This window comes from Ursus arctos, unplaced genomic scaffold (genome assembly GCF_023065955.2).
Source record: "Ursus arctos isolate Adak ecotype North America unplaced genomic scaffold, UrsArc2.0 scaffold_37, whole genome shotgun sequence".
Lineage (NCBI taxonomy): Eukaryota > Metazoa > Chordata > Mammalia > Carnivora > Ursidae > Ursus > Ursus arctos.
In genome coordinates, this window is record NW_026623053.1 from 3,127,291 (window position 1) to 3,147,450 (window position 20,160).

At 44.6% G+C, this 20,160-nt stretch overlaps 1 protein-coding gene across 3 annotated transcripts; it reads right to left on the bottom strand.

Moving 5' to 3' along the window:
* Positions 1–2,387: 2,387 nt before the first annotated feature.
* Positions 2,388–20,160, bottom strand: TTC5 (tetratricopeptide repeat domain 5). Of its 3 annotated transcripts, XM_026490558.4 has the most exons (10): positions 20,083–20,160; positions 15,957–16,089; positions 14,253–14,464; positions 13,721–13,871; positions 12,590–12,681; positions 10,652–10,708; positions 9,737–9,883; positions 9,348–9,562; positions 5,710–5,854; positions 2,388–3,013 (listed from the first exon to the last, which is right to left on the bottom strand). In XM_026490558.4, exons 1-10 carry the CDS (start codon positions 20,131–20,133, stop codon positions 2,894–2,896), a joined length of 1,323 nt encoding a protein of 440 aa, XP_026346343.1. In that variant the 5' UTR covers positions 20,134–20,160; the 3' UTR covers positions 2,388–2,893. The 3 variants fall into 3 exon arrangements, with proteins under 3 accessions (XP_026346343.1, XP_057162421.1, XP_057162422.1); XM_057306438.1 differs by lacking the exon at positions 5,710–5,854; XM_057306439.1 differs by lacking the exon at positions 15,957–16,089 and having other exon boundaries at positions 20,083–20,136.

Genomic DNA, 20,160 nt, shown 5'->3' on the forward strand with positions numbered 1-20,160 from the left:
TGTAGGAGGGATCCCCTTTCTCCACATCCTCTCCAACAATTGTTGTTTCTTGCCTTGTCAATTTCTGCCATTCTAACTGGCGTAAGGTGGTATCTCAGTGTGGTTTTGATTTGAATTTCCCTGATGGCTAATGATTTTGAACATTTTTTCATGTGTCCGTTAGACATTTGTATGTCTTCATTGGAAAAGTGTCTGTTCATATCTTCTGCCCATTTTTTGATTTGTTTATTTGTTTCTCGTGTATTGAGTTTGAGAAGTTCTTTGTAGATCTTGGATACCAGTCCTTTATCTGTAGTGTCATTTGCAAATATATTCTCCCATTCCGTGGGCTGCCTCTTAGTTTTTCTGACTGTTTCCTTGGCTGTGCAGAAGCTTTTAATCTTGAAGTCCCATAAATTCATTTTATCTTTTGTTTCTCTTGCCTTTGGGGATGTGTCATGAAAAAGGTTGCTTTGGCCGATGTCGTAGAGGTTGCTGCCTATGTTCTCCTCTAGAATTTTGATGGATTCCTGTCTCACATCTAGGTCTTTCATCCATTTGGAGTTTATTTTTGTGTATGGTGTGAGATAGTGGTTAAGTTTCATTCTTTTGCATGTAGCTGTCCAATTTTCCCAGCACCATTTATTGAAGAGACTGTCTTTTTCCCACCGGATGTTTTTTCCTGCTTTATCAAATATTAGTTGCCCAAAGAGCCGAGGGTCCATTTCTGGGCTCTCTATTCTATTCCATTGGTCTATGTGTCTGTTTTTGTGCCAGTACCATGCTGTCTTTGTGATCACAACTTTGTAGTACAGCTCGAAATCCGGCATTGTGATGCCCCCAGCTTTGTTTTTCCTTTTCAACAGTTCCTTGGAGATTCGGGGCCTTTTCTGTTTCCATACAAATTTAAGGACTGTTTGTTCCAGTTCTTTGAAAAATGTCCTCGGTATTTTGATCGGGATAGCATTGAAAGTGTAGATTGCTCTGGGTAGCATGGACATTTTAACTATGTTAATTCTTCCGATCCATGAGCATGGAATAACTTTCCATCTTTTTATGTCTTCCTCAATGTCTTTCAAGAGTGATTTATAGTTTCTAGAATATAGGTCCTTTACGTCTCTGGTTAAGTTAATTCCAAGGTAACGAATGGTTTTTGGTGCTATTGTTAATGGGATGGATTCCCTAATTTCTCTTTCTTTGGTCTCGTTATTAGTGTATAGAAATGCAACTGATTTCTGAGCATTGATTTTGTATCCCGCCACATTACTGAATTGCTCTATAACTTCTAATAGTTCGGGAGTGGCTTCTTTTGGGTTTTCCATATAGAGTATCATGTCATCTGAGAAGAGAGACATTTTGACTTCTTCTTTGCCGATTTGAATACCTTTGATCCCTTTTTGTTGTCTGATTGCTGTTGCAAGGACTTCTAGTACTGTTGAATAATAGTGGCAAGAGTGGGCATCCTTGTCGTGCTCCTGATCTTAAGGGAAAGGCTTCCAGCTTTTCCCCATTGAGAATAATATTTGCAGTAGGCTTTTCATAGATGGCTTTTATGAGATTGAGAAATGTACCTTCTATTCCTACACTCTGAAGGGTTTTAATCAGGAAAGGACGCTGTATTTTGTCAAATGCTTTTTTGGCATCGATTGAGAGGATCATATGGTTCCTGAGTCTTTTCTTGTTGATATGATGTATCACGCTGATTGATTTGCGAATATTGAACCACACTTGCATCCCAGGTATGAGTCCCACTTGATCATGATGGATAATCCTTTTAATGTACTGTTGGATTCTACTAGCAAGTATCTTGTTGAGGATTTTGGCGTCCATATTCATTAGGGAAACCAGTCTGTAATTCTCCTTTTTGAGGGGGTCTTTCCTTGGTTTGGGGATCAAGGTAATATTGGCCTCATAGAATGAGTTCACTTTCTCTCTAATAAGTAAGTAAAATCTAAAAAAAAAAAAAGATTCTCTCCCTCAACCCTCCCCCCACTCACGTGTGTGCATTCTCTCCCTCTCAAATAAATCAATCTTAGGAAAAAAAGAGAGAGAAACTATGACAAAATGCATCACTATAATCTAAAGGAACTGATTATCTGCCTCCCTCTGGTCTTACCGCCTAGTAACACTAGTAGAATAATACTGCTGTCACCTTGTACCATGAGGGCTACCCCTACGGATGACAGAATGGGGAACTGGTGGGAAACAAATTCCCAGCGACTTTGTGGGGTTGCCATTCCTGCCCTGGGCTACCTGTTGCCAGAATTCATTTAACTGGGAGAGAAATGAACTATCTTATGTAAAGAAAAAAAAGTGGGGGGAGGGGTTACTCCAATGGATCCAATGGATTGAAGTGATCCTAAAACCAAAATCCAAGCTTGGAGAGAATGAAGCCAAACTACATGGTATTTTTTTCTCCAAACAAATTTAATTCTGTTCCAACCCCAAAGAAGGGGAAGGACCTAAAGTTTAAAAATAAGAATAAAATAAAAATTGCAAAAAAACCCCAAGCCATTAAAAAATTAAGCCCCCTCCCTTAGCAATAAATACTGAAATGATATATACACTTGAGGCTCAGGAAGGAGGCAAGAACAAGAACCTTGGGAACTCTGTCCCATGGCAAGATCCCAACACTGCTACCAATTCCTTGCTCTTTGCCTAAAACACAGAAGAGCAATGAAAGAGGCAGCAGAGATCATAGCAGGGGGGTGTGGCCTCAGAGGGAGCTGGAGCAGGATCAAAGGAGGAAGAAAGAGACACAGAGTGCCTCACAGGGCAGAGGAAAGGCAAGTCATCGTCTCCAGCATCCCCACCCCCGGCCTGGCTGGGTCACGGGATACAGCTGGTCCGGCTGCTGGGTGCCCGCGAGCCTCTCCTCTCGCCCCGACTCCTTCAGCATGCAAGTCAGGTAAGGTCATTCGCACTGGGGCCGCGAGGCCACTGTGGCAGCAGCCTGACTGCTGGAGCCCTGAGGCTTCCCATTCACCACCAGCAGGAGGGGTGTTTCCACACGAACACTGGAAAAGCAATAGTCCTAGAAAAGACAAACATACGGAGGTTCGTTATAGATTCTAAGACAGAAGCAACTCCAGCACAGGGAAGCACCACCTGGGACGTCCCCCCCCCAGGATATACACCCCTTACCTCCATCTCACATTAAAGAAACAAAGCCGAGGGATATATCTGCCCTAAGTTTTCAATCTTCAGAAGGAAAATCTGGGGCAGGTGGGGTGCCAGTAATATCACTACAAGAATGGGACAATTCTCTGAAAAAAGACAGGTTCCAGCAGAGACTAGCAAAAGGGCGCCACCGGCTTTTACAGAATCTGCCCTTCCCAGTGTTTCTTGACAATTAAAACCAGACACACACAGATGAGGGTTGCTGGCTTGGTTGGTAGAGCGTGTGACTCTTGATCTCAGGGCTGTGAGTCTGAGCTCCATGCTGGGTGTAGAGCTTACTTAAAAATAAAATCTTACAAACAAAAACAAAAACCCAGATACACACAGACACCAGTGAAAATTCTGAGAAACTCTTCGTTCAGGCGTTTGTAAGGCCCAAAATTAATCTGCCAAATATAAATTCAAGTTACTTCTCCTTTTGTATCAGCAGGAAGAAATAGAATGTGCAGTTTATACATTCTTCTAATAACAGAAAAGACAGTTCCCTTTATCAGTTCAAATGTACTTTAAGTTATAAAACATGTTAAAAGATCTTTATCCAAAAAATATTGTCCCACTAGGAGTGTGAGGCGGCCCTTTTAAGTCAAAGTAAAGATGTGAGTTAAATCAATTTTTTTTTAACATCTTAACAGGAATATGGGCAATGACAAAAAAAAAAAAAAAGCCTATTCGTAAAATCAATATAAATAGGCAATAAACATACGATAAAATGTTCAACCTCATCAATAATTAAGAAACCAAAGTAAAACAATACAGATGCTATATTTTTCACGTAAAAGCAGCATATAATGTTTCAAAGGTTTCTCCTCTGAGCTGAGAAAACTAGAGAAAAAGAATCGCTCACATCTACTGTTGGTACTAAGTGGTACAACATTCCAAAAATTAACTATTCCAAAAATAATATGTATTGAAAGTCTCAGAATTCTGCATACCCTTCAGAGCCAGAATTCTACCTTAGAAATTCACTTAAGTAAATAATCCTGGAAATGGACAGATATAATTTTTTCACTACAGTGCGTCTATGACAGGGAAAAATGAAAAATAATCTAGATCTGGGGGCAGCAAATTTTTTCTGTAAAGGGCCAAGTAACAGTTTAGGCTTTGTGGGTCTTATGGTCTCTGTCCCAGAACTGTCCAACTCTGACACCGCAAAAAGCAGCCACAGACAATCATGAACAAATGAGCGTGGCTGGGTTCCAAAAAAGTGAACTTGTGGACAGTGAAATCTGAATTTCCTGGGATTCTCAAGTGTCACCAATTACTATTTTTCTTCCAATTGTTTTCATTTAAAAATACAGACACTATTCTTGTCTCACAGGCCATACGAAATAGGCAGGGAGCCAGATTTGGTCAATCGGCCACCATTTGCTGAACCCTAATCTAAATGGTGAACAAGTGGTTAAATAGTGACTCATGTCAGACTCCTGTGCTTATGAAATGAGCCAGTACAGGCAAAATCTAGCAGCCAGTTAAGTGTTCAGTAAATGCTGACAATCACCGTCATCTTCATCGCCACCTGCGTGGGTCAATTTAAAACAATGATGGGGCATAGGTAAAAACACAGGAAATGTCCACAAACATTACATATAATATTCTACTCCTTTTAATAATATACATATGAATGTGTGTGTACAGATTTATGAAAAAAAGACTGGGGGTGTACATAATGAAACTGCTAACAGTAATAACATCTAAGGGATAATATTTTGGTCCATTTTTTTAAAAAATATTTATTGAGGGGCGCCTGGGTGGCACAGCGGTTAAGCGTCTGCCTTCGGCTCAGGGCGTGATCCCGGCGTTGTGGGATCGAGCCCCACATCAGGCTCCTCCGCTAGGAGCCTGCTTCTTCCTCTCCCACTCCCCCTGCTTGTGTTCCCTCTCTCGCTGGCTATCTCTATCTCTGTCGAATAAATAAATAAAATCTTAAAAAAAAAATATGTATTGAGATAACTGGCATCTAACACTGTGTAAGCTTAAGGGGTGCAACATGTTTATTTAATATATTTATACACTGGAATGTGATGACCACCGTGGTGTTAGGTAACACCTCTATCATGTCACGTACCTGTCATTGCTTTTTTGTCATGGGAACAATCTGTCTCTTGGCAACTCTGAAGTATATAATACCATACTGTTGTCTGTAATCACCGGACTACACCTAAGCTCTCCAGGACGTATTCATCCACCAGCTGCAAGTCTGCACCCTTAAACAACATCTCCCCGATTTGCCCACCCCCACAGCCCCCGGCAACCACTATTCTATTCCCTGTTCACATGAGTTCAGCTTTATTAGATTCCATATAAAAGTGATATCATACAGAATTTGTCTTTTTCTGTCCAGTCCATTTTTAAAATTCTTTTTACCAGTAGTTTCCCTTTTTAGTGTAAAAAAAAAAGTTATGTGTATTTATATATATATCATACATTTCTATATCATATATATATACACACATATGTATATATGCATTACTTTACATATCGTTAAAAGAGATAAACTTGGCCCCACTTTCAGAGCCTATGAACTGGGAAAAAATCCTGGCCATCACTCACTTTTCCTTTGTGCTGAATTCGGTGAAGCCGAAGGTTGGGCTCAGGAATGGCTACAGAGTCCCCAATGAGCACGCCCCAGCTCTGTACCATATTATACACCATCACTGCATAGCAAGGTCCATCTGAATCTACCAGGCCAAATGTACTGCCAGGTTAAGATGGGTTGAGGGAGGGGTGGGGAGGAAAGTGGGCAGGAAAGAAGAGCAAAAACAGTGGTTTTAAAATACCAACAAAATAAACAAATGCTTTCTCAGTTACTTATTTAGAAAACTTACGACAGGTCCCATCACCCACTATGCATGTCTGAGTCCTCACTTGTCTTACACATACAGCATCTTTGATCAAGGATACGCACAAGACGCATCAGTCACCTGCCACACTCGAGACATATGCCCGCCGGCACCATTCAACAAATGCGAATACTGAGCCGGATCAAAACGGTGCAGGTGCGACACTACTCCTGGCCTGTCAATTTTACCACCGCGACCTCCCCTCTCTAACCATCACTGGCAATTTCACTGCATCCCACAAACTTTCACTGAATACCCATCATGTGTCAAGCTTTGTGCTAAGCAAGAAGACACGGATCCAGCTATGAGCGAGCTTACAGTCCAGCAGGAGTCCGACACTTCACCCGTCAATTACAGGACAAGTGTGAGAGGTGCCAGAACAGCTGTTACCTCGTGCTAAGCTCAGCAAGGCGAAAGGTGGGGCCATGGGAACGCAGAGGAGAAATGTTCAAAACTAGAAAGCAGGGAAGGCTTCCTTGAGGAAGAGTCCCTCAAACGGAATGGTAAAGGATAAAAAATTATCTGGGTTACAAAAGGAAAACTAATGCTCGGTAGGAACAGAAAACCTCTGGGGGAATGGGAACAGGGATTAACTGGGAGGGACCACAAGAGAATTATCTAGGTACTGGTATGTAACGTTCTTTATCTTGACAGATGTTTGGGTTACATAGATGTATGTTACTCTAAACTTAGCAAATGTACACGAAGATTTGTATATTTCATTTTTTTTAAAGATTTTATTTATTTATTTGACAGAGAGAGAGAGACAGCGAGAGAGGGAACATAAGCAGGGGGAGCGACAGAGGGAGAGGGACAAGCAGGCTCCCCGCTGAGTAGGGAGCCTGACGCAGGGCTCGATCCCAGGACCCTGGGATCATGACCTGAGCCAAAGGCAGATGCTTAATGACTGAGCCACCCAGGCACCCCATGTATATTTCTGCATAAAAAGAAGGAAACTATAAACAAATACTACACTCTAGTTAATGACTACATGCTGAATTATTTAGAGGAAAGTATACTGATCTCTGCAATTTACTCTGCAATGTACCAAAACTAAGACGGATCATGGAAGGGTAATGGCACACACAGATATGTGAGCAACCAAGTAAAATACCAGTGGTAAAACGCAGGTGGTGGGATCCGCAGATGTTCACTGCAAAACTCTTTCAATTCTGCCACGTTTGAACATTTTAAAATAAAATGTTCAGGGGAAAAATGTGAGCTGTATCAAGAAGCAGCCAAAGGATTACCCAGACAGACACGAACTGTGTGTAAAGGCACGCAGGCATGAAAACAGCTATTCTGGAACCTACAAAATAACGCCAGGACAGGAACAAGAGGCACAAGTGGGAAAGTGAAAGAAGAGAATGGAAAGAGGCAGGCAGGGAGCAAATTATGAAGGACTCTGCATGCTAAGCTAACCGAAGTGTTCATACTTTACCCTGAAAGTGAGCACAGTAGTAGGAAGGGATTTTATACAAGAAATAGCAAGGGCCAGTTCTGTATCTGGAAAATATTTCTCTGTACTGTGGGACACTGCACAAAAAACAAGGAGTCGGAAGATGTGTCTGGAGAAGCAGTAAGGGGCTAAATTGAGTCTGTAGAGACAGAAAAGTAGGGACAAAAAATAAAATATAGATCTATGTATATATCACACACACACACATATATATAGGACTTGGTGAGTGCCATCATGCAGAAGAATGGAGAATTTTAGAACAACTTCCAGAAGTCTCAATTAAGTGACTGAGCAGAAGCAGTACCATTGATTAACAAGGAAGTCAGGGAGGAGAAACAGTTTAGAGAGAAAGAGGAAACGAGTAATTTTGGACACACTGAGTTACAGATTTCCGATGGGAGCCCAGAGGCAGCTGGATATAGTAATCCAAAACTCAGAAATGAGGCCTGGACTGGAGATACACCCGTGGGCATGGCGGAGGCAGCCACAGCCTTGGGTTTGTGTGGCATCACCAAAAGAGATGACCTATCAACGAGACGGTGAAGAACTGGGGCTCACACCATCACTTGGAACACTGAATTCACAACCAACACTGCGATCAAGCCCAGCACTCTCCTGGTGAATCCAGTCAAAGCCTCAGAGCCCTTCACACAGGACGCTGGACAGCCACTGCCAAGTGACAGAAGTTGGCACCTATTTGCCATCCTGGTAAAGGTAGAAAAGAGGAAAGGAATAAACACAGAGTCCTCCTGGAACTTAACATTTAGAAGTTAAGAAAAAGAAAAACCAAGGAGTGACAAAGTATTTGTCTTCGAGGCCCCCCAAATTCCACCTTTGTCTGTCTCTCCTTCTCATTCCTCTTAGTTCTACAGTCCGCTCTAGTTAACTAAACCTTTCTCAACTATCTTCTTGCGTTTCAACTCGTGTGTCTCTAGAGACTGCCATGGAGAAAGCTCGGGCACATAAAGGGAAGTGTTTCGGTCTGGGTGAAGCAGAAGGGATGTGAAAGGGAGCAGTGAGAAAGAAGCAAGAATGTGCAGCGCCATGTAGTGGAAGCCCCGGGACCCAACACTGGTGAGGCCAGACAAAACGAATTCAGTAGAAAACGGAAAAAGGACACCAGTCAATGAGGGATTAGGAAGTGAGTGACGGACCAAGGAGTGATGACATGAACTAAACCGTAATTTTTCAAGAGTAAAACATTTTCTAAGTGAGGGGTGCTGGACTGGCTGGGTCGCTACAGTGTGCAACTCATGATCTCGGGGTTGTGGGTTCAAGCCCTGCACTAAAGTGTACAGATTACTTAAAAAAATAAAATCTTAAAAATTTTTTTTTCTAAGTCAACATTCTTAACTCATTTCCTCTGCTAGACTGTAAGCATCTTCACCTGGATCGTCCATTTCCCTCCCCCACACACACCAGATGCTCAATAAATCTTTGTTGAACAACATCCAAGACAATCTTCCCATCAGGCCTTAAATTCTAATTCAAAGCTCACCTTCCAGAACTGCCTAGGCACACCTAAGTCCAAACAGGACTGAAAACTCTCCCTCCTCCAACTTCTGTGATCGTGAAACCACAAAGGGGCAGGAGAATGCCAAGGTTTCCATCTGCCTTATAAAAAAACAGCATTCGAACTCCAGCTATGGATGTAGGAATCCACAGAGCACCAAGCTCTGGGGAAAAAAAAAAAAATAGGTGATGACAAAACCTAGGGAGAGATTGTGAGACCTCACCTAGACAATACCTGCTCACGGGCCAGTCCCAGAAGGAAGCAGAACGCACTAATCTGTGACCACTAACAGTGTCCTCAACTGTCAGAGAAGAGCCAGGAAGTAAGACCCATTAGTTCAAAAGAATGAAAAAGAGGAAAGGCAAGAGAAACTCACAAGGGGACTTTCTCCTCTGTGGTGAGGCTGAACACCACCTTTCCTAGGACCACGGCACCACTGTTCACGCCAGGCTGTAGGGCACTCAGTGGCCTGAGCTCCAGGGTCAACTTCTGCCCAGAGGCCGACTGGTAGCGCCCGTCACCACAAGGGCCCAGATGGGCTGGGCGCAAGCTTCCCAGCATGCTCTGCAACTTTTTGGTCTTCACCTTCCCCTACAACAAAAAAAAAAAAAAATTAAAAAAAGATAAGAATTTGTAAACTAGCTGCTCTCTCTGAGTCTACTACTCCCACCTTCCCACTTCTGTAGATCTGGTCACTACAATTTTATTCTTATTTTATTGACCCACAGGAGAATAAAATGGGATTCAGCCTTTTGACACCTTTACCTTGCTCTCAAGGAGGCTGGTTAATCTGTTCAGGAATTCCAGAAGTTGCTGCTCTCGCTGCTGGGGCTCGGGCCAGGCAGGGTCCAGCGCTGCAGCCCGAGAGAAGCCCTCCAGGGCCTCCCCATAATTCTCTTCATATTTATGTAACTGCACAAGAAGCAAACGAAAACCTCCCAGTTACACGTGTATCTTACACAGACTACGCCAGGGGGAGTAACGGCACCACGTTACAGGAAGTTACAGAAATACAGTTTTCTTCCCAGTGGTTTTCCTGCTCTGCGATGAGCGGCCTGAAGAAACAGTAATGCTTCACAGCCTTCATCCTGGCTAAGGGCATCACAAGCCCGAAGATGGAATCGTCTCAAAGCAGCTAACTTCCAAATTCGAAAATAGTTCCACTGTATACAGTGGGTCATTCCATTTTTATATTTACTATGAACTTTTCAGGAAAGTCTTCTAGGGGCACCTGGGTGGCACAGCGGTTAAGCGCCTGCCTTCGGCTCAGGCGTGATCCCGGCGTTGTGGGATCGAGCCCCACATCAGGCTCTTTTGCTATGAGCCTGCTTCTTCCTCTCCCACTCCCCCTGCTTGTGTTCCCTCTCTCGCTGGCTGTCTCTCTCTCTGTCAAATAAATAAATAAAAATCTTTAAAAAAAAAAAAAAAAAGGAAAGTCTTCTAAACTGTCCCTCCATCCCCTGTGTATCCTCCTGCCTCCTCGGCCCCTTCCCCCTTTCCTGCGAGACACTCCGTCAGATCCTAAAGTCAAACTAAGCCAGTTCTTCCTCGAAATAATCTGGCTTTCCTCTCACAGTTTGTACTCAACCTTGTCCCTGTGAATACCCAGTTCTCCTCCCAGGCTAAGAGTCAGATGTCACTTGGGTTACTTGCAGATGACCAGCGCCCCGCAGGTCCTACCGTTGCCCTGTTCAGATGAAGATCGGGGTTGCTGCAAGCTGTCCTGTCAACCTTCTCCTGTAGTGGGAGGAAAAGACGGTCAGCGGGTCCTGTCTCACTCTTACGGATGGCCGTGCCCAACATGCCCTAGACCTTTGCCCCTGGAAAAATGCCAATTTCTCCCGTCAAAATGTACCTTTACTCACACTGTTATGCAGTAACTGCTTGAGTGATATATTACTCAATCCCTGACACCTCGAGGAGGTAAGGGTTTTGATGTGTACATGAAACTTTGAAGTATGATTATAATTTATCCATGCAATAGTGCAAAGATAAAAGAAACTATATAAAAACATTCTGATAGGGGGCGCCTAGGTGGCTCAGCCGTAAAGTGTCTGCTTTCCGCTCAGGTCATGATCCCAGGGTCCTGGGATCGAGCCCCGCATTGGGCTCCCTGCTTGGCGGGAAGCCTGCTTCTCTCTCTCCCACTCCCCTTGCTTATGTTCCCTCTCTCACTGTCTCTGTCAAATAAATAAATAAAATCTTAAAAAAAAAATTCTGATAAAAAAAATTTAATGGTGAGATAATGGTATAAATGAGGAAAGCCTAAAAAAGAAATGTCATTGATTTAATGCATTTCCTTTGCCCGTGAGCCCAGCTCCAGATACAGGCAGAAGCATGTTCCTACATTCGAGCCCGCTTCAATCACCCACTGAAAGCCAGATCCTCTAATTTAAACAGATGGCCAGAAACCATATCAAAGCGCGGACAGATGTGCTGTGAAGAAACTGCTACGTTCACGGCTGTGTTTAGCTTATTTTTCTGATTATGTTCATTGCCCAGCACATTACAAAAGTACAAACAACATGGATTAAAATTGTTTAAATGGTTGGTTCAAATAGGTTTAAAAATGCAGGTTTGGGTGAAGAAATTAAGTTAAAAGCAACAATTTAGCAGACACCAAACATAAAATTTTTAAAGAGTACACTGTTACTATTTTTTAAATGTAAACATCCACCAAAGTAAGAAATTAGACTAAAATAGAACTCCTCTGTCTTCAAGTTCCGTGATGGAAAAAAGGTCAGTCCCTAAAAACTACAAACATGGAAAGAAGGTAGCTGTAGTCTCTATTCTGCCACACAGAACGAAATAAAGAATGGTAAGTTAGAAAGCAATTCTCCATGGCAAGAGAAGCAAGAAAGCAAAAAAGGAAGGTGAATATGAGGCCCATATAGAAACTGCTCAGAAGGCCAAGGTGAACCTTCTTGTAATGAGTAATCACGAGCTCAAGCCTGAAGGAAACCCCCATGTAAGCGGCTATGGACAGAAAAATGGCCTGAAAGGCCTAAGCACCGCATGAGCTCCAGCGGATTAATCCGGAGGAAATGATGCAGAATGGGTTATGTGCTGTTTTCTATTGTAAAGCTTTTATTTGTAAGTAATCTCTATACCCAACATGGGGCTCAAACTCACAATCCCGAGATCAAGAGTCGCACGCTCCCCTGACTGAGCCAGCCAGGTGTCCCTACTGTTTTTGATTTTAGCCTGCGGGAAACCCAGAGCCACAGTATCTCATGGTTAATCGTGGGACAGCACTTAATTTATACTTAAGCATTAGAGCTTTCGTTTTTCTTTAAACATGTACACTAATGTGAATGGACATTATTTTAACACAGACTTTTCCCCACCACAAAAGATGAACACGTTGGGATGGGCTCCGTGATTTGGTTATAAGTGCCCACAGGACATCGAGAAAGGCCGAGACCTACCGAGTACTCGGCACCCTTACAAGTGGTTGCTAACACTCCAGTGATGAGAAGGAGTAAGTCACCTCTGCAGACACAGCTTTGCGAAGCCACACACACCGGATGCCGCTAATTACTGCCCATGCTGCTTGCGCAAGAGCCACGCAGACAACTGAATGACACTCTTGCTTCTGTTGTGACCATAAATACTTACTGCTTGGGCATAGGCACTGAGGGCTTGCTGGGAGATCTTAGGGTTCTGGCCGGTGTTGAAGTAAAGAGAAAGATATGCATTCCCCAGAATATCTGAAAGAGAAACAAAGGGTTTCCAGTTCCTCGTGTAAGGGGCTTGAAGTCACCACTCCATCCTGACGGACTCAAAAATCTACAACTCTTCTTGGATCCATTAGACAGGGAACAACACAGGGCAAACTACTGCCCGCAGAACTGGAGAAAGACAGGCGAACACAGGGACTACGGCTCACCAGCGCAGAAACTCACGAGCCGCAGGAACCAGTGCTGGGGTGGGGACACCCGAGCTGTAACTGACAAAGAGCTTAGGGTTCAAAGTGGACGAGTCTGGGAGTCAGAAACTCCAGGGGTCCCGGGCTTACCGAGGTCCCCACAATACTGTGAGATTTACCTCCAGAAGCTCAACCAGGTTCCCACAGCAAGTATCCGAGAGAAAATCCCTCATACTTCCAGCAGGGGGAAGGGGAAAAAGAACGTGTTCTGAAATATGCTAGAGCGCCCTGTCCTTCACAAGGCCTGCCCGCAGGAGAAACGAGCTAACCGGAGCCTACCTAAGCCGAGGAAGGGAAATATCCACCTGCTGTACCCGTCCACGTGAGGGAGGGGTGACACCAGCTGCAGCCTACTCTAGCCACCCTGCCCCATCTAAGTAGGGAAAAAACCCTGAGAAACACAGTGGTGAGTCATCCCAGAGCCCAGGTTCAAGATACGACCCATTTTGGTCACCCTCAAGAGTCTACGTGAAAGGTCCCACATCCGACAAAACCCAGTGGCAACGCTGTCTTTAGTATACTCCAAATTCCACTGGGACAAAGAGGCGAACACAGACCCAAAGCAGAAACTTGATCAGACTGCACGAAAGCCCTGCCTTGCTCATGAGGAAACAGAAGCATCCTCTCTTGGATGAAAAGATCCAAGAGTTCCTAAAACAGTGGTTCATCAATATACCTTTCAGGCTTCTTCAAAACAAAGATGCCCAGGCTTGACACTTAGAATCAGACCCACAGCTGGGCCCCAGAAGATTCTGGCACGTGTAGCCATGTTGAGAACCACTGCTCTAGAAACTTGCTGGAGATCTTTTGAGAGGACTCACACCAGGAGCGGCCATCGTGGACATCCATCTGCACGGCCAACTTAGCCTGTCGGACACTGTCCATTACATGACGAGAATGTTCATCTCCAGTGTCAGTCCGCAGCTGGCGAAGCACCATGGACAGGTTCTGAAGGGAGACTTTGTTCTTGCACTGCAAATGGAGAAGACACATACTCAACCTTCCTGATTCTATTTCCCCTCTCCAGATCTTTTCTATCTTAATCTTCTAAATCTAACTTCTCATCTTAATTCTTACCTCCACCTGGATCTTAGACCGCCATCTACAAGATCAACTTGGCTGTTAATTTTTCTTTCAGCTATCCCTGAACCTGATCCCATCTTCTTCCTTTCTCAGTCCCCATCCATGTTTTCCTCAGCCAGGTTTGCTCCCCAACCCTTCCTCCCCTCTGATTCCATTCTCCTAGCTCCGGTACAGTTCTACTCTGGTATTCATATCCTAGGGCAATTCACAGAATCAAAGGAATCTCAGCCTTCCCATCTGTGTTTTTTGAGGGGATAGGAGGCAGCTCACATGGGTCAGGGCTCCTGAGAAGCAGGTGTGGGCAGCCGCAACATCCCCTTTCTTCCAGTACACCTCACCCAGCTGGTTCCAGGCTTCCACCAGCTTGGGCTCCAGCTTCACGGCCTTTGACAGAAGCTCCTCAGCCCTAGGACTGTAGTCAGGAGTCACATTCAGTGCCTTCCCAGTCAGCATCAGAACCTGTGCCTTGCCCTGGACAGAACCTAGGAGAGAGGGGAAGATGGAGGAAACTGGAAAAACCCAGGCAGTCTTACAGAGAAGACCAGGGCACTTTCTCACAAGAAGTAACCTCAGGTCGGCCCTGGGAATGAACTAGCTGGAGAGAATCTTTATGAGCAAACCACTTATGGAAAGCCCACCATATGCAGAGTACTATGTTAGATAATGGGGTAACAAAGAAAGCATCATCCCTACCTTGGAGGGACTTACAATCTAGTGGAGAGGACAAAGCATATTCATGGAAAATGAAAACAACAATGAAAAGGGGTATATGGCGTACACCCAATGAATGGGCTTTAAAAAGTGAAAAGGAGGGGCACCGGGGTGGCTCAGTCGGATAAGCCTCCGACTCTTGGTTTCAGCTCAGGTCATGATCTTGGGAGTCTTGAGATCAAGCCCTGAGTGAGGCTCCACGCTCAGCCAACAGGGAGTCTGCTCCCCATCTTCCTCTCCCTCTGCCCCTCCCCCAGCTCACACACTCTTTCTCCCCCACTCAAATAAATAAATAAATCTTAAAAAAACAAAAACAAAAAAAAAACCTAGTTTAAGCAATAGGTATTGATGAGGGAACGGAAGGCAAGCTGAGGACAAAGCAGAAGCTGACACCCTGCAACCCCCCCCCCCATGGGATGTATGCAACATTCCTCAGGCACTCCTGGCTGCCCTAAAGGACAAAGAAACAGTCCTTACTACCTACAGCCCATTGACAAGTCCTTGAAACAGGCACAGTGACATTCCTCTAGGAACTCAGCTGCCTCGATGTTAATACTTTGCTAAGGACAAAAGGCAGTCCTAGCCTGACCCCCTCCCCTCCACCAAGATCCTGTAAGCCTACTTTAATGTATAAAAATTCCTTTGGAAACTTCCTTTATCTCTAACCCCCCAAGATACGTATTGGCAATCATCCCCAAGCATATGGCCCACCGATATACATCTGAAGGGTCTCATGACTCAGGTTTTATTAGACGGTAATAAATGACCTTTTCCCAACAACAGCTAGCCCCCTCTAGGTCCTGGAGACCTTGCTTCCAAAATTCCTTAGAGACTTACGCTACCCCTAACCCCCTCCCCACTTGAGGGTATATAATGGGCCATTCCTCACAACCGCGGGGCAGCAGCTCTTTCTGCCCACGGGTCCTGTCCCCGTGCTTTAATAAACCACCATTCTGCACCAAAGACGTCTCAAGAATTCTTTCTCGGTCGTCAGCTCCGGACCCCACCCCACTGAACCTCACGTATAGTCACCTGTACCTCATCAGGCATGTTCTTTTATTTCATGGCATTTGCTATAATCGAACTTTAGAAAACATATCTAGAGGACTAAGAGGTAGCCACCCTACGCAGGGGCCCTCAGCAGAAACGCTCTGTTGTACCCTGCAGCAGCACAAACAGGACACCGAAGAGCTCACGGAGAGAGAGCAGCACTCTCGGGCAGTTCCGGGAAGGGCAGGGGCCGCGTGCTCCTCGCCATCATACCCACTGCTTCCTCCATCTGCTGCACGGTCTTCTCCATCTCCTCCCGCACATCCTGCTGCTTCCTCCCAGCATCCTCGATACCATGTGTCTCGAAATAGCACTCTCGAAACGAATACAGCTGATCCACCAGCTCCTAGGAAGCGTAAGAATGGTACCATGAAGAGGAGACAAGGCCAGACAAGGAAATTTGAAACCGGCTAGCCATGCCAGCTCTGATCTAGAAATATAGATCCTCAATCTCCCTGAGGAACGACAAAAGGCCAGCCGCCAGGTCTACCAAAACGCCGCAGATCGTGAAGAAAAGTGGCCAGACCAGCACCACTCTCGTGCAGTCCCGTTCCAGTCTCGGCACCGTGACCCAGTTCTCTCCCCCAGCCCCGCAGAGCTTCCAGTATGACTGAGCACTTCATCTACCACAGTCAAGAGGAGGGGAACACTTTGCAACGTGACACAGAACGAAGTTAATGAGGTAATCCTATGTTACCGGTACTATGTACCCCAGAGCACAAAACTTTGAAATGCACCCTTAAAACTGGACTTCCTAACAGAAACAATTGTATCCCTGATTTTTCCTGTGCTGGTGTCTGAAAATCTATGACCTTTGTGATGATGATGACATGGGAGAACCACTGTTTTCCACTACAAACAGATCAATGTAAGTTTGAGGACCTCTGTATTTTTCCAGGGTTTTGTTTCTTTAAATACTTGTGGTTTTTGTTGTGTTTTGTTTTTGTCGAATCACCTTCTGGCTCTCTTGCGTTCATCCCAAGTAAATGTTCCCTTTCCAATTTTAAATACCTCTGTCTCTGAGTCTTCCTGTAACACCAAAGCTTTTCCATTATCTATTCTTTTTTTTTTTTTTTTTTTAAGATTTTATTTATTTATTTGACAGAGAGAGACAGCCAGCGAGAGAGGGAACACAAGCAGGGGGAGTGGGAGAGGAAGAAGCAGGCTCATAGCGAAAGAGCCTGATGTGGGGCTCGATCCCGTAACGCCGGGATCACGCCCTGAGCCGAAGGCAGACGCTTAACCGCTGTGCCACCCAGGCACTGCTTCCATTATCTATTCTTTCCTGAAACTGACCAGCAGCAAAAATATACCCAATTCTGTCACATCTTAACTACCTCCACAGCACATCCTAAATCCATCACCCACTAGGACTCCCTCCCACTAGGACTATCCTGGACTAAATCAGAACCATGACTTGCCCAGACTGTTGCAACAGCTTCTTACCTGGTCATCTTGGTTCTACTCTCTCCCAGTCTCCTCACTGTAGTTGGAACAACCTTACAAAAATGTACATCACATCACAAACTCTCAGTTTTCCACTGGAGACAGAATAAAATCTAACTCTTAGCCACAGCATAGAAGACTGTAGGATCTGACCTCACCCTACTACTCACCCTGACACAAACTTCCTCTCCCTTGGCTCTCACACACGCTGCGTTCCACAATACTCAAGCCACACTGGCTTTCACGGAGTTCCTCAGATCCAGCAAGCTCCATCCCCCCGTAGAGGTTTACACATGCTGTTCCCTCTGCCCAGACACCCCCCCCCCCCGATCTTTGCATGCCTCATTCCTCATTATCATTTAGATCTCAGCTCACTATCAACTTCTCAGAGAGGCTCTCCCTGACTACCCAAACTAAAGTACCCACTTCCCCTTCTGCCCACTGTTAATCATACTTATTTTTCTTCATAGTCCCTACCAGTTGAAATTACGTGGCCTACACATTAACTGTCTGTTTCTGTCTCCACCCCTAAAATGCAAGCCCCATGATGGGAGGGTCCTAATCTCCCGCCTCCTGTGTTCAAAGCAATACCTGAGCACGACAGCAGGGCTTGGGACACGATAGGCTCTCATTAAAAATGCTTACAGAACGGCTTAATGAATCAACCCTGTCTGTAACAAACACTTACGTGCTATACTTAACTTTTACCCAGAGCAAAGAATGGAATGTTTTTCAAATTTTATTGTGTGTATTCAGGACTCAGCCTGCAAAAGCCTGATTATAGAAGTTTTAGCAGAACTCAAACACCTTTTTTTTTTTAAGATTTTATTTATTTATTCGACAGAGATAGAGACAGCCAGCGAGAGAGACAAGCAGGGGGAGTGGGAGAGGAAGAAGCAGGCTCATAGCGGAGGAGCCGGATGTGGGGCTCGATCCCAGATCGCTGGGATCACGCCCTGAGCCGAAGGCAGACGCTTAACCGCTGTGCCACCCAGGCGCCCCAGAACTCAAACACCTTTTAACAATCACCCCAGATGACTGTAATGAAAATTGGCTGTAAAGCACACTTTGAGAAATACCCTTTTACGACATTACTTCTGCCGTAAAATGACAATGATATCAAAATGTACCACCATTCCCATGGATAGCAAGAACGTCACTATTCTCTTCCTGTCCTCTACTCCCTTCCCCCACTCCATTCCTGTCCACCCACCCCAAGATACCACAAGCATACGTTCTTAGTTCATATACCACAAATGAGTCCAGGAAAAGACAGTTTGTAGCAAAACTTAGTACACAATTCCTTTCGCCCTGCAATCAGCATGGCTGCAAATTAGGAATTTTAGAGAGGGTCCCGTTGTCTGTTTCTAGTCCTGAAAGCAAATATGCAAGGAAGTATTTGGCTTTGTTGTTTTATTTTGTTGGAGTGAACATTTTTAATAATTTCTTAAATTTCTCATGGAAAAAATATACGTAAGTTACTAAAATTTAAATAAGTATATGTAGGGGTGTCTGGGTGGCTCAGTCAGTTGGGCGTCTGCCTTCAGCTCAGGTAATGATCCTGGGGTCCTGGGATCAGACCCCACATCCGGCTCCCTGCTCTTCAGGGAGTCTGCTTCTCCCTCTCCCTCTGACCTGCCCCCTGCTCATGCTCTCTCTCTGAAATGAATAAATAAAAAATCTTTTTTAAAAAATTAATTAAACAAATAAATAAAAAATACAAAAATACAAAATTTGTATTTTTCGTAAAAAATACAAAATAAAAAATTCCTCATAATCACCCCAACCTCAGGGATCGTGGCTGTTTAATATACATATAGTAATACATATACACGATGTTTCCAACATGGAACCAGGATTGAGAATCTCTGATTTCAGCTAGTCACACTAGGGAATGAAATTAAATTAATCTAAATCAACTGGAAGTGAAATAAAGCTCACACTCTAAAAAGTGTTATTATTTTAATCCACTCAAGAAACAAATCTCACCAATGTTCAAACTTTCGCATTACAAACCTTTGAGCGGGTTATTAGCCTGTCACAGGTCTATTACTCAAACTGGGGGCACCTGGCTGGCTCAGTCGAAAGTCCATGCGACTCTTGATCTCGGGGTGGTGAATCTGAGCCCCACGTTACGTATGGAGATTACTTAAATAAATAAAACTTAAAAAAATAAAAATAAAAAAACTCTAGGCTGTCTTAGAACACAAAGAACTAAGTTTCTGAGGTTTAAGGAAAACCTTGGGTCACTGAAAGAAGGTAAAGAGCAAACAACTAGTTAGTGCATACCTACCAAGTAGAAAAGACTAGTCCTAGTCACAACTGCAGTCAACTATGAACTGGGTGGAGTATGGACCCTTACGCATCAGACCCCAAAGTCGGATTGCAAGTGTGCAAAAGAATCAAAACTGTGGAGTCCTGAGGGGAGTGACCAGGATACAAGGGGCGCAAGCTATTACTCTGCTTGTTGCCAATATCAAAGCAGGTAAGTAGCGAAGAAATGGCCTTTACGGGAATCAAAACAACACATGATAATAGCTCCTGCAGATCCACTATATACATGTGTGTACTACCTGTGATGGGTGACTGGGGGGGAACCCTTAAGAATGTGCAAGAATAAAGTTAGGAGCAACAAATCCTCTTCCGCACAGGACTGAAACGGAGTGTAGTCAGGGCAGCAGCAGGAGGTCCCAACACACGGCTGCGCTCCTCCCCCGGCCGGGGAGGCTCCCCTCCCCGACGGCGGCTGCACCCTCGGGAGTTGTTATAGTAACCTCACTGACACATGCAGCGGACTGCACGCGCCAGAGAATTCGCTGGTACTACATAAACTGGGTTCCCCGCTTCTTCCCGAGTAACAAAGGCACATATAGATTTTAATCTATGGTCCCACCTGCAATTTCTGCAAGACCTGCTTGACTTCCTCGTCTTCATCAGCCATCATTTCCCAGCCACTCTCGGCTTCTCCGCC